The sequence below is a fragment of the Nematostella vectensis genome, chromosome 8 (genome assembly GCF_932526225.1).
Source record: "Nematostella vectensis chromosome 8, jaNemVect1.1, whole genome shotgun sequence".
Taxonomy (NCBI): domain Eukaryota; kingdom Metazoa; phylum Cnidaria; class Anthozoa; order Actiniaria; family Edwardsiidae; genus Nematostella; species Nematostella vectensis.
Genome location: NC_064041.1, coordinates 2,415,584 through 2,429,430, shown reverse-complemented (window position 1 = coordinate 2,429,430; position 13,847 = coordinate 2,415,584). Strand labels below are relative to the sequence as shown.

Genomic DNA, 13,847 nt, shown 5'->3' with positions numbered 1-13,847 from the left:
TTGTCGGGAGGTGTATCAGAGGTACCTTGGTTATTTCATGTATTTATGCTTTTGGTTTACGATCACGGGCCTTTTGCATTAATTTGTTTCTGTCATTAGTGTAACAACTTCCTTATGATCGTTATGAGGCCAACCGTACCCTACTGGTGTACTGGAGCCAAGATGGGCCTTCAATATTTGCAATTCTATACAATGTACGACTTACTTTGCTCACACAAGGGTGTTGACCTCAATCATACTTGGTTGCTTTTTATTCATAACTACACACGGTTTAAGAAACAACAGGTGTTTGTCATCTTCGAAAATGCGCTCTGGTTGTAGATTGTATCTGTAATTACTACCCACAGGCACATGAACCTTTGCCATCACTCTCACCTTTTGCAGGCCCTCCTAAAAATGAAGAGCATAAAAAGCATTTTAATCTACAGGGTTACATTTGCCCCCAGGACTTAACAGGTTTTTGCCTCAAGGACCCTTGGAACTCCTAAACGACCCTATATAGATGTTTCAAATTCGGCATGAAGTAGAACACAATAGGAACATATAAAAAGATCGTGTGAAAAAGAAAAGATGTCCAATGCTTCAGCAACTGGTTCAGCCATAGCCTCGTTCCCAAGCTACCCTAGTACAGCTCTTCTCTCCCCTTGTTCTTATACTATAGAAAATTTATGCAAATACGTGAAAGAGAGTTAACGTGTCTAGGTTTTGTCATAATTATGGTTGTGGATATAGAAAAAGACATAAACCATTTATAAGCGCTGATTGATCTATTTTTATAAATTTTATAACTCAGTTCTTCAAAACTTTCAAATAAATGTGGTTTCTTTGAATGTCCTCATAATAAAATGTTTTGAAATATGGAAGCCACTGGTGATATATTTCGCGCGAATATATTTAGTCCTTCATCCATCATATTTTACCATTTACTTAAACTATAATGATTCACTGGTGGCCTGCAGTAATGTACCGTGACACAAACTGCTAACGATTTGGCTCGCGTGTTTTGGTTATTTGTAATGATGGTGGAACATTTTTTCCCACTTTGAGCCCCCGCAGTTCCAGAGGGAATATTTCAAGAGAATCTTTTTCATAGATTACGGCGATGATTATTATTGGATATATGGATAAGCGAACAGAAACCGAGAAACCATACTCGTCATAGACAAAGTTATCAGTAAACTGGTAAAAGAAAACACCTCAACGCACACTAATAAACATCAAAAGTAAAAGCATCTAAAAGGAACCTTGGCACTTAAGGAATACGGTTCATCGGTTTAAATCCCCTTCTTTTATCACAGTAAGTCCACTAAATGACCTGTGAGCTTTACATTGAAACCGCCATATGAAATTCAATCACAGCTTTTATATAATCATTTGCTGGATGTTGCGACTTGTCTTTCCGCGTAATCCTAGCCGGTCATTAGAAACGGCACGATTATTGGATCTTTTTTTCTTGTTTCCAAGAATACCATGCTACTTTGTTAACATACAACTTTATAGAATATACAGGAAAATTTGCAAAAGCGGAATCAAGAGGTCGAACATGTGAAAACATTGAATAACTAGACGAGGATGTCTTAGCACATCTGAAGCTCTGGGGCAGTTAGGGGCCCTTGATAAGGTCGTTGTTTATGCTTGTTATCGTATGAAATACTTGCTTTTGACACGATAGCTACCGCAAAGTGAAAGGCCAAGTACGTTGTCAGTGAGTCTCTCGGGAGGGGCCAGGCTGAGCACGTGCTGACTTTTCTGTGATGGATGCTAGGTTTTCGTCACGTCTCTACAGGTGACACGATTACGGAATGCTTGTGAATTATCTTGATAATGATTCGTCTCATTGCTCGTAAAACCTGGAACGCGACAGAAAGCTCTACTTAGCAGATTCCATTACTTCCTTTCATTATACAAAGACTTAGGCTAGATATAGCAAGCATTTATGCGGTGTGGGCAAAGACACGAACGAAAGGTCGGCTCGGAACCTAGCCGTAATTTTATTCTTGATTTCGGTTTTTATTGTTCTTATTAGATTCCATTTGTTTTCTTTTTTATATCGCATTCATTTTTATTCATTTTCTTTTTTGTTTACATCAGTCCATTGAAATAGGGGTGAATAGGGGCTTGTTTTGGAGATTTATTTAGGGCGATTTATTTTGCGCTTATGACTAAAATTAAACAAATCTCTCACGCAAACACTGAGTAAAATGCAACCTTGTTTGAAAAGGGCTTTTTACCCGGAAAAACCGTACAGGTATTCCTGAGAGTTCTGTTGAATTGAGTTGTACCGAACATATAGCAAGGGATAGTTTAAAGATTGGTAATGAGTCAATATCATTGCCTTTTAAGCCCGAGGACTACGTTCTTGTTTTGGAGATATGGGTGGGAGCCCTTATAGCTGGGTGGTTATTATTTACAGTCTGGGCTCTAGAACTGATTCACAGCAATGGTGCTGACGACAGAAGCAGCTCTACAGTGTAGAACCCCGCTAACTCGGACCAAAACCAGCTAGAGTTATAGGGGTTTTGAGTTATCAGGGTCGATTAAATAATGTTCTAAGCGTTGTAAAAATTTGCTAGACTATCCAGGTTTTGAATTTTTATGACTAAAAATAACAGAAAATTGTGCTGACGGGAGAATCGTGATCCAAAAGTCATTTAATAATGAACTCACGTCATCTATAATGTGTTTTACGTTAACTTTACGCGACAAGCAATTAAAAAAAAGATGATAAATTGTGATAGCTTGCTCCACTATTTCCGCTTTGCATTCTGTATACAATTATCCATAACCAAAGTTCAGAATCAAAGCTCAGATCGAGATCACTATACTGGCCAATACTATGATTTTATAAAATTATCTTTATGCACAGGAATGATGTTTAGAACTTCTGAAAACTTGTGCTTGTTGAACTTTTACTGACATTTGTTTATAAGATCCACTATCCTATTTTAGATAAAAGAGAATTTATGGGGGTACATAATAATTTTGTACATGATTCCAAAGGTCATAAATACCTTACCCGAAGACCTCTGCTCTCCCTGTGATAATTCCTAGAGTAACGGGTCATAGCAATGCCGCGGATAAGATGAAGATGAAATGACAAGGTTAAAATGCCAAATAATCAATATCATACAAATACAATACAATGACCTTTGTTGGGGTCTCATTTTAACCTATTTTACAAGTTTTAAAAGGAACGGACCTGAACATTTCTAACGCGTGCATGTCTCTCACTGTTTCTGTGTCCTTGATCCGTCCTCGACCTCCCTTGTGTGCAGTAACCTGAGTGTGAGGGCCTTTATGCTCTCTTTCATTAGCTGCGGCCTAATAGCGGGTGGTCTACTCTATTTCGCGCCAAAATAGTCTAACCCGAAACACACCGAAGACCTTTTGTGCGGGCATTTGTACTTTTGACCTTAGGATGAGTTTCAGGATAATACATCAATAGATATTGCCTGCATTAATGCAGTAATTACTTCATCGTTCGTCGTAGGTTATTCAACACCATGGCTCTACGCACCGCAACCCATGGCGTTATTGTTATCTAACCCTAATATACAATCATCACGTCGCTGCCACGCAACACGGAGCAGGGAAATAACGCCTTCTATCCGGTACTTATAATTTCGTTGATCATTTAACGTTATTTTACCTGCTGTGACGAGTATCATTTCAACCCTACCACTGACGGGTGAAGTTTGTTTAATGTGTATTCCATTAGTGCATCTAATACTTGTAAGTCTACGCACAGCCGGCCGGCCGCGCTACAGGTCACAATACCTTTTTGTAGTCTCGGCCAGTCTGGCGTTACAGTTACTGTCGAGGTTCAATTTTCACGCGATAATAAACCTATAAACAGGTCCTCGCAGCCCTTGAAATCCGAGTTAAGTTTTCACTACCTTTGTGCTGAAGGAGGGTACAGTGAATGAGTCCCTTCTCGCGGACTTCCTCTGAGGTTTCTACAATTCATTGGAAAAATAAGTTTGTTGTCGATCGACTCGGTCCCAGTCTACTGACTGCCCCCTCGGCGGCCGAGGTGAAAGCTTTGCTGTTGGAAGGTAACTTTCTCGGCTATTCAGCTACCTTCCCATGTAGGGCGAGCCTTAGAGGTAAGCAAAGTTCTGGGGATTACACAAGTAGCGTGCAATGTTTAAATGCGCAGTACTGCTATTTGGTGCGCGCGATTTCGGGGCCAATATCAAACTAAGCAGTCGTGGCAGTCGAGTGATCCTGGGGTTTTAGGTTACTAGTCCTATACTTACTGTGTTTCGTTTTTAATGTACGACTATCTTTGGTAGTAAAAAGATATTATTCCTTTGGTCGAAGGTTCTAGCTCTATTTTATGCCGTCAACTCTACCGCATGTGTTCGCTTTTAATGTCATATACACCACCCGAGGTTTAACCACAATGCTGAATCATTCCTGTGGGACTGGTTGCTATTAGGTGAATGTATGTTAGATGTTGTACTTGTGACGAAACTGTCGCTTTTAAAGTCAGGTAGAATTGGTCGTCGCTCTTGAGCATGGCATGCCTCAGATTACAGACCCTCTTATCGACAGACCCCAAGAAAAACCTTTACGTGCATTACAAACTTTTAAACCACGCTTGTCTTCCATAGACAAGGCCGGCCGGGTAATATTATGTTACGAGTAGAATGACTGGCTGACAATCCGGTGTTTTTGTTTTGATTTCTAGCCCAAGCGCCACATGCGGAAAGCTAATGAGGAAAAGGACGAGGCTCGAGCTACGCCAGCCCAGGTCAGTTGTATAGTACTCATCGTATACTTGCTGCTATTGATGAGAAGGAAATGAAGAACTAAAGCTCATTTGGTGTTCCGAGTACTTTACACGAAAATTGATGATTTACTAATTGATTTAAAAAAATATGTTGTTTCCAGTTGTAAATTACTGCCGAACTGTTTGTCTAATAACTAGTAAGAATATTTGATGAATGAATCACGGAAGTGACTACTAAACACATAGTGGTGGTAAAAGAATTACGTCTATACGTATTTGGAATTGTATTGGATGTCGAAGTGTTGATTTCTTGTTAATAAACTTATCTCAGTGAGGGGGCATTGGAATATAGTATTCTCATATAAAAAATATGTAAAGTACACCTTTGAGAAAGCATTGGGACTTTGGAGAGGCATATTTGTGTTTGTATAATATGTATGATACAGTAAACGTTGCGCGTGTCATACGTTCTGTTACACTTTGATTGCCGTGTTTATTTTACGTTAAAGATTATTTTCATTTTTTTTTTCTTATCCCCAAATTATATATCGCTTTAAATTAAAATATTGCTCGAGCTATTTAAAAATGTTTCTCTTTTCGCATGTTCTTTCTTTTGAAACCGTTTTTATTTTGTATACCTCATATATATGTAGGGGTTAAGAATTGGAGAAAAAAACAATTCAATTGATTGTCTTATTAATTTCATGTCATTTATATCTTTATTCTCACTTTACTGTCGAATTTTATTGCTTGTAATCAACTCTGTGATTAAATCAAGGGTAGAATAAAAAACTTTACCTTAATGCCTAGTTTACCAATAAATCTTGATTAGTTGTAAAGATAAGAAATAAAGTAATGCACACTAGGGATTATATTTTTTTCAACAATATTCCTGTGCCGGAGTATCGCAGGTTAAAAAAAAAAATTCAAATACTAAAATCAGACAATTGACCAAAAAACTGGATATCAATTTAAATAATTATATATTTAAATATCCAGGTTAACTGAGTTATATTTTAGTTATATTATGACTTTATCTACTGACACTCAGACTATTTGATTGCATTTGTGTATAAGGCTTTTGGTTGCCAAAAAGTGTATTTTCAAAGTAGATTCCACCTTACGATAAAATCGAAAACTATCGAAAATATACGAAACTATATGAATATTTTTAAATGGATTAATCCATATTTTTGTTTCCAGTGCCTTACGTATTGAGACCAAAATAGCGAAGTATTCTAATCAGTTTAACGTACTCAAAACTTTTCTTTCTCTAATAATTGTCGCCTTTTCAATATTCCCCAGTATCCGGTGTTCTCCTCTGAAGCGAGGCCTAGCGAAAGTAAAGCGTACAGTTTTGGGTTTTACTGTCAGCTATATTAAAGTCAGGATCCATATGGCATGTCTCTGTTGAAATGTTTGTATTGTTGCCGAATTGACGATTTTCACAATACTGCGGACGCATCCGAAATGTTAACTAGTAATGGCCTGAGAATATTTGTCAGCCTCGCTTTCATACACATTCCAGTATTGCAGGGGAGTATTGAGGTATATGTGATCAGGGATCAGCTTTATGGGATCAGGGATCAAAATCATGTTGGCAGGATCGGGGTCAAAATGTTGGGAACACGACAGTTTTCTCGGGACCAGAGATCATTTGCCCAAAAATGTGTATGGGATCACAAGATTTATTATTTGCCTTTAGGTTTCAACAAGACCGTTTGAATGTATTGCTCTATCACCGGTCGAAACATGTGTAGTAGCATGTCGCTATCAAGTGTTTGCTTCCTGATGAATACAGACCGCAATTGTAGTCTGGAGGACGATCTTCCAATAAATCGATATGAATTGTGTAGCATCATCTGTATTTTACATCAGAAGAGGGGGGTGGCTTTCTATGACACTGATGATTGTAAGATAACTGATTCACTTTGCATATGTTTTAGTATTCATCTATGTATCTGTCACCTTAAAATGGAGGGGGGGGGTAAATAACGCTAGTTTGCATGTTCAAAGTCATATAAATAAGTAATCAATAAATCATTGTCTGCCTCAGTGCTGTATTTATCTAGATGTTGTGTAAACTGTGTAATTGCTGTAAACATGACAATGATAAATATTTCATAGTTTACATGGACAACATTTTCATAGATAATGATGTCTCTTATTTGTCCCTTTCATACTAGGTACCATATTTCCAACATATTTACAGCATGTCCTGTTTTCGTTTGTTGTTGTTGTTGTTTTTTTTTTTTTCTTTTACTTGCAACATTTTTTTTTTCCTTTTTCAGCCAGGGGGTCCTTCTTTCAGCTTTCCTGTTTGCAATACTTATCTTGACAGATCTAACCAAAGGACTTCCCGATACAGACTTTATAGGTAGGTAACTTTGTTTTGCTCAGCATTCGCCTCAAGCAAAGTTCACCCTTAATGTCTCCGGATGGATAAGAAGGTTATTACCATAGAGAGCTCGCGTAGATTCTGAGACAACAGCTTCTAGAATTATGTGGTTAAGCTCTAGATCTCCCGAGCTGATACCAAGTTCAGTTCTGATTGATTTGATGAGACTGCGATCAGCATTTCTCCGGCTGACAGTTTTGCATAACACCAAGCATCCCCTTAATACAATGCTCGTTAAATCAGGGGTTTGGTCTTGATTTTGAAAAACAACACACTCGTAAAATCCTTTCAAGCATTTTTTTTTTCTGAGCTGACCTTTACTCTGATCCCCAGGGGGTGTCGATGTATTGCTAATTAGCGACGTTGCATTACTCACGCATTGAAACTACTTGTGAATGAGTCAGTGATGATGTTTCTGTATTATTGCACTTGAGCGGAGTAGTTTACAAAGCAGTTTCCAAATGAACTTAAGTTTCATTTGAACCAAAAAATAACAGCAAAATTAAAAACCATTTTTAGTTACTTAACGTATCAGTAATGCCAAGTTAATTCAGCGGTGCGGACACATGTCTACGGCCGCAGCGACCAAAGTTCGATTCCCACTGATTGCGCTATTTTTTTTTTTTTTTTTTTTTTTTTTTTTGTGTGTGTGTGTGTGTTTTTTTTTTTACTTTTTATAATAATAATTAATTATACTGTTCTTGGTGTATCGAAAAGAAAAAGTATAAGGACATTTTTATGTACTCCCATCATCTTGGATGTGCTCATGCTTTGTTCAGTATCCTGTATACCTTTTATGCACACAAGAAAACCAGGAAATACATTTCGTTAACGAGTTGGCTCACAAAGCCTTTGATTCCTTATCTTTTTCAGCAATAGATTTGCCTTCAGCATTTGGTTGGAGAGATCTATCCGGCAATGGCAGCAGCTTTCTGGAACAGTCGCAGACATACTCGATACAAACAGCAGACTATTTATCTGAAAATGACACTAAGGAGTTCTCTCTTCTTTTCACAATTAATTCAGCAATCTTAAATGGCTTTGTTGTAAATGTCGCATCTAAGTCTGCAAAGTCAGTTAATACTTCAGAAATTTTGTATAGTGTAAAACTTAGCGCTGGACAAGTAGAAATTCAAAAAGATGTTGATGTATTAGCTATTGTAAAACCCGAGAATGTTTTTAAAGGCTGGCAAAAGTTTATAATAATCTATCGAGGCGTTGAGCTGCTGCTTCATGACTGCCAGACTGTAAGGAGAATACCTATTCCTGGCACGGAGGAATTACCAAAATGGGACCGGCTTGCCATCACCGTTGAACCTAACCTTCCTACGCGAGAAGACGTACGGGTAAGTGTGCTAGGGGTATGCCCGGACCATTTAATATTTGAATAACCTGGTTCAAGAGACTCGAGCGTCGATTATATTTACTGATTAAATACATCTAGAATAGCTAGCTAGAAAGCCTGGGACCTTTAAGAACATACGGCCGAAAAAGGGTAAAGAATTAAAAATAGTCCGTCCTTTACGCCAATCATAGTTTCTCCACGTAGACATAGTGGCGCCTTTCTTCATCTGCCACCTTTTGATGCGTCAAAGAGTCGGTTTTATAGACTAGCCATCTTACCAGATCTTACCCAATCACCTAGAAACAGTTATAAGTTCAGCCCCCCCCCCCCCCCCCCCCTTTCCGGTGGCTATGCCCTTGAAGTTGTTCTTTTATAATACGGCACATTACTAGTCTACCAAACACTTTTTTTAACTATAGGAGAACGTATGCGAACTATCCCTAGTACTTGGATCACCTGGCGTCTCCGAACACTGTGCCAAGACATACCCGATATGCCCCCATGGACCAGACATCTTGATACCCACTACAACCGAGACGCCTATTGTACCGACAGTAGGTATTATTATAATTCTTGACAAGCCAATCACGCAAGCCAAACAGACCAACACAAATCTATCATAATTTTTCGATGCTTACGTTATTGTTGTTTTTTTTCCTTTTCTTTTTTTAGCCTTTCTATTTTTTCGTTGTTTTTGTTATAATATGGTTATACATTTGTTAGCACTATATCCCTGTAGAATATATATAACATTACGCGAATAGGCTTACATATTTTCATTTTGGGTTCCTAACGGAGATGAAACAGTGTTCTTACCTTAAAAGCAATATTCATGGTCTAACCCGAGGTAATTTTCTTTTTTTAGGTTCCAGGTCCTCAACCACCAATAATCGTAGGATCAAAAGGTCCCGATGGACTGAGGGTACGTACCTGTTTGCCTTGAAAATCTTGAAAATTTTGAGCTCACGCCAAAATGAAACCACGTCAAGAAAACAGAGAAAAAAGATAGAATAAAGAAAATAGATAAAATCATTCATAGAAAAAGGGCCTTTTCTGACAGAAACTCTGTGGTTGATTCGTAAGCGCTAAATCATTTGCTCTTTGTTGATGTTATTTTCCCGCCAAAAGCCGGAGCGCGCGCCAGTTTGCCGCCCAAAAAGTCACGTGATTTCTTAGTGCAAGTCGCCTATTCCATTCTCACCAGCGCATAATATGTCCTTTTTCAGGGACCCCATGGTGATCCTGGAAGACCGGGAGGCCCCGGGATGCCTGGTCCAAGGGTAGGTATCCGAGAGCTAAGCGAAATCTTACATACGGCCTCTTTTAAAAGGTTGTCCACCTAGAAGACATTTCCGATGTTGCGTGAATCATTATATATCCAGTTTCTGCGAAAAAAATGATTTATTTTTAAATTTACCTGTTTTTTTACCATATGTGACAGTCTGCAACACACCTGATATTCTAGTACACGCGCAGGAAGGTGAATAATTATGTCAAGTGTCACGTGACAATTTTAACATTCAGATATTTTATTTTGTTTGTTTTAGGGTTACCGAGGACCAAAAGGTGAACCCGGACCTAAAGGAGAACCAGGGTATAAGGTATGTATCGGGTTGTACAGAGAAAGGTAAGCCGAGTTCGGCGACGACAGGGAGCAATGGAATTGTTTTGAGAACTGAAAGCAGTATGTGCCATAGAGCCTACGACCACCGTGTTGCACGGTACAAAAATCACACGTCTAGTGATTAATGATTGAATAGTTTGGAATTGTGGAATTGTAAAGGCCCTTTTTATCGTTTTCGCATCGTCGGTTTCTTCCTTTAGATCCCTTAAATTCCTTAGAGGTGACCACACTCACTGCAATCATTGACAACGTGGCGCGAAAATGTAGACCAACATACATTTTTTTTCATTTCAAACTTTCTTTTTTCTTTTTTTCGAGTTGACCGTTAATCCACCCATCCACCTCCCAATTTTTCCCGAATTTTTCCTTTGCAAGGTCCCTCAATCTCCACTTATCCGGTTGTCTACTTTCTTTTTCGTATGTAGATTTTTCTCCTTTGTAAAAATGCACTTGCATAATGATAATGTTTAGTTCTGCATGTTCACATGCACTGTTCTGCATAGCCGTATGCACTGTGCTTTAGCGCAGAACTCTTTCCTAAGCCTAGCATGGTGGAGGCACAGGTTATTACTACTCACCGTGTGTTCCCTTCACTTTGCCATCATTCAATTTCCTTGGTTGCTTTTGGGACGCTTTTGCGATATTTACGATTGCATTTCGTAAATGAAGTATGAGACCTCTGTATTTAGATGGTTATTTCGATATTTCTTTACATAATTTGTTTTTGAAAAGTGAATAATATTTAAAGCGAAGGTGTGGCTGAAGTATTGTTGGTGCTTTCCTTAAGGGTGAATCCGGTTATCGAGGCCCCCGCGGACCTTTTGGACGACCAGGTGAGCCGGTAAGTTGTACGTGTTGATCTCATCCATAGCCATTCTTATCAGAAGGCTATTGAGATCGCTTATCAATTAATAAAGGTAAATAAAGGAACGACAGCTGATAGATTTGGTATTAATTCGTCACAACCAGTTTTTCGACCTGATTAAATAATTATAATTACCATTTAAACTATACAGAGTGGATCAAAAGCTCATGCACATTCTTAATTGTGTTGCTTTATTTTGTTTTTAAATATTTCACCACAAACCTAATTCCTAGTTTGAAAAACTAACAAATTTTGGCTAATATTCCGCTGAAACACTTCTTTTGCCGTTAAAAGTCAGGAATCAGAAATGCACATTCCCGCAATTTTAGCACAGGTAGCCCAGGCTCTGTCAATTAGTAATTTGAACCGACCGGCTAATTGACCGTTAATAGATAATTCTTCCATAAAAATGTTATAAATTCAATCCAACTTGATGTAGTACTTGTAATCTATTATATGTCTATTATTTGCACGTTTAAGCGATTTAGAGCGCATTTGGGGCTGCTTTCTTTAGTGGGAGTGATAGAGGGAATTCTAAGTTTCTCCGAACAGCGCTAAAGCAGAATTGTAAATGAGAATTGTATTTGCCGAAGTTTAACGATCGACAGAAAACGTGAAACGAAGCCTTTTGAAAAAATTCAGATTATGCTTGAGTCTATGCAGCAAATTTTGGGTCATCAACCGTTAGAAAATGTTTAGATTATTTTGGGCAAGTCGACTTATAGAAATCCACCGCCGACATCAAGTGAAAGAACTACAGTGGCGCCTTGGTTTTGCTTGGCGAAGTTTCACATTGGAGGGTATATGACAGGCACTCTATGCCCGAGTGAGAAGAAGTGAAATAAAAACTAATGGCTGGATATTGATTTGTCATATTCACAGACTGCAGTGAAGTGTTTTCATCATAATTACAAGCTGCTCCTGTTTGCGCAATCAAAAATGTACACGAACTTATGATCCACCCTGCAGACCTCTTAAATCCCCCCCCCCCCCCCCCCCCCCCCGCACTGTAAAAGATAAACAATAACATACGAAAACACATAAGAAACTTATTGACAATATATATATTTAACTGTTTTACCATCAGGAAAGAACTGACAGCTTAGGAGTGATGCTTATTTAAGCCTTAAAGAGGAACTGCAAGCTAATTACAACCAGGTCTTATACTTAGATGTAAAAACAAAAATTACGCTTAACGTAGGTATTTTCGCGCGGTTATAATTCGTTTTCGAGAAATTCGACGTTTCGCCGCCATCTTGGATGTTTTGCTCGTCAGCGCATAAGCTGTCAGCGGTCGCTTTTGTGACGTACAGTATGAAAAAGGTGGCGTTTTGTTCCTGCCTTATGCAAATATTTTTTCTCATCGCGGGCGCGCCTCTTCGAGTAACACTCGGACTACTCCCTGTAAACTTGCTGCGAGTTGTAATCAGCGAGGTTTCAGCACATGAAACTCAGAGACAAAGTCTGATGCTACTCTGTAGGACGCAGAACATCAATTAGGGGGAAACTGTTTAAAACAAGATCGAAAAAGTGTGACAGAAGACCATGAAGTCAAACCCATAATGTGCGACTTCATGTACTCAAACGACTGTTCGATAAGCTTACAACATAGAACTTATCGTTTGATCCGCCACAACTACCTGGATCTAAGTACTTTTCCACGTACTAGAAAAACTGTAAGAGATATTTTGAAATACTGTTGTAAATAGAAGGCATTTAGCAAATTGGAAAAAAAATCGATAAGAGTAAGTGTTTACATTCAGCATTTTTAGCGAGGGAAATAGTCGATGAAGTAGATTTTTTTAGATTATTTGTTGATTTTATTTATACTTACTTATTGTATGCTAGCTCGTACTGCCGAACAGACCTTCTAATAAAATTGTGTAGACGAACTGCTAAAAGTTGTGTATTTGATTGTATACTCTCGTCTCAGTGAGTCTTAGCATTAAAAACTGTTGTAAAATGAGGATCGTTCTTCGGGATTGAACAGAGTAGGAGAACTGGTGTAAAGAACCTGAAGGATAACAGAATAAGTTACATGCTACCCAATAATAAGACAAAAAAAATCTATCTGGGTATAGCAAGCATAATACAGTTTATATGTGGGCTATTTGTGCAGAATCAAAAACAACTCCTTTTTTCTCGAATGGCTCCAATCTCTTGAAAATATTTCATAGTCTGGGAGAGTGTTGATACAATGAAATAATCAGTCATCAATTGTTTCGGAATTAAAATTGCTGTCTAGTTTATTAGATGATTTGGCCAAAAAACTCTCAAAGTATACCAGATTCAATTCAATTCTTCAGTTCTGAAATACCAAACTCTACTAGAGACTATGATTAACATGCTTACTGGAATTAAAGCGCCAAATCATAAAAACAGGCTTATATTTACGGTAAAATTCTTGTAAAAAGCAACCCTTTTTTTCAGTGCATTTCAAGTAATCATGCAGTAGAGAACGTGCATGATATGGTGTTCACCATCTTGGTAAAATATGGACAACTATAACAAATTTGGAATCACCATAACAGCATCAAGACTTCCCTAGTAAGCCTCACTAGTCAGCTCCCGGGACAATTTTTTTTTCTTTGTCTAGAAGAGGGGTCTTAAAGGAAAATAGAAATAGGGCGTTTAGAATGATAGAAATAGGGGTTTTATTTCAAAATCTCTGTCTCTAGCTTTTGGCACTTGGTGATTTTAGCCCCTAGTTAGCAGAGCTTTTACTGTGTTCACATAGAAGGTAGCACTAAGCAATAAGCTAATAAATGTTTATATAAAATAAGACAAGACAACTCCTCTCTATTTCCGCCATTTATTGGTTCAGCAAAAGAATGAATATAAGATTTCTGCTGAGCATTAGTGCATTTCCAAGGGAAATGC

General features: G+C 38.2%; 2 protein-coding genes across 8 annotated transcripts in view; one reads left to right on the top strand and one right to left on the bottom strand.

The window, feature by feature from the left end:
- LOC5504223 (anaphase-promoting complex subunit 2) overlaps positions 1-1,746 on the bottom strand; it is a 59,365-nt gene extending 57,619 nt beyond the window's left edge. The window contains exons 1-2 of one of the 2 annotated variants that reach the window (XM_032372499.2): positions 1,659-1,746; positions 376-390 (exon numbers count right to left, since the gene is read on the bottom strand). The gene's annotated coding sequence lies outside the window, so the exon portion shown is untranslated. The remainder of the gene's footprint in view (positions 1-375; positions 391-1,658) is intronic. The other variant, XM_048731240.1, reaches the window with a different exon arrangement.
- LOC5516708 (collagen alpha-2(V) chain) overlaps positions 1,744-13,847 on the top strand; it is a 47,110-nt gene continuing 35,006 nt past the window's right edge. For 2 of the 6 annotated variants that reach the window (XM_048731231.1, XM_048731233.1), the window contains exons 1-10: positions 1,744-1,786; positions 3,491-3,611; positions 4,694-4,756; positions 7,027-7,112; positions 8,007-8,479; positions 8,898-9,032; positions 9,344-9,400; positions 9,705-9,758; positions 10,026-10,079; positions 10,890-10,943. In XM_048731231.1, the coding sequence (XP_048587188.1) occupies positions 1,759-1,786; positions 3,491-3,611; positions 4,694-4,756; positions 7,027-7,112; positions 8,007-8,479; positions 8,898-9,032; positions 9,344-9,400; positions 9,705-9,758; positions 10,026-10,079; positions 10,890-10,943 (1,125 nt within the window). In that variant the 5' untranslated portion in view covers positions 1,744-1,758. Of the gene's footprint in view, positions 1,787-3,490; positions 3,612-3,684; positions 4,107-4,693; positions 4,757-7,026; positions 7,113-8,006; positions 8,480-8,897; positions 9,037-9,343; positions 9,401-9,704; positions 9,759-10,025; positions 10,080-10,889; positions 10,944-13,847 lie in introns of those variants that run through there. The other 4 variants (XM_048731232.1, XM_048731234.1, XM_048731235.1 and 1 more) reach the window with 4 other exon arrangements.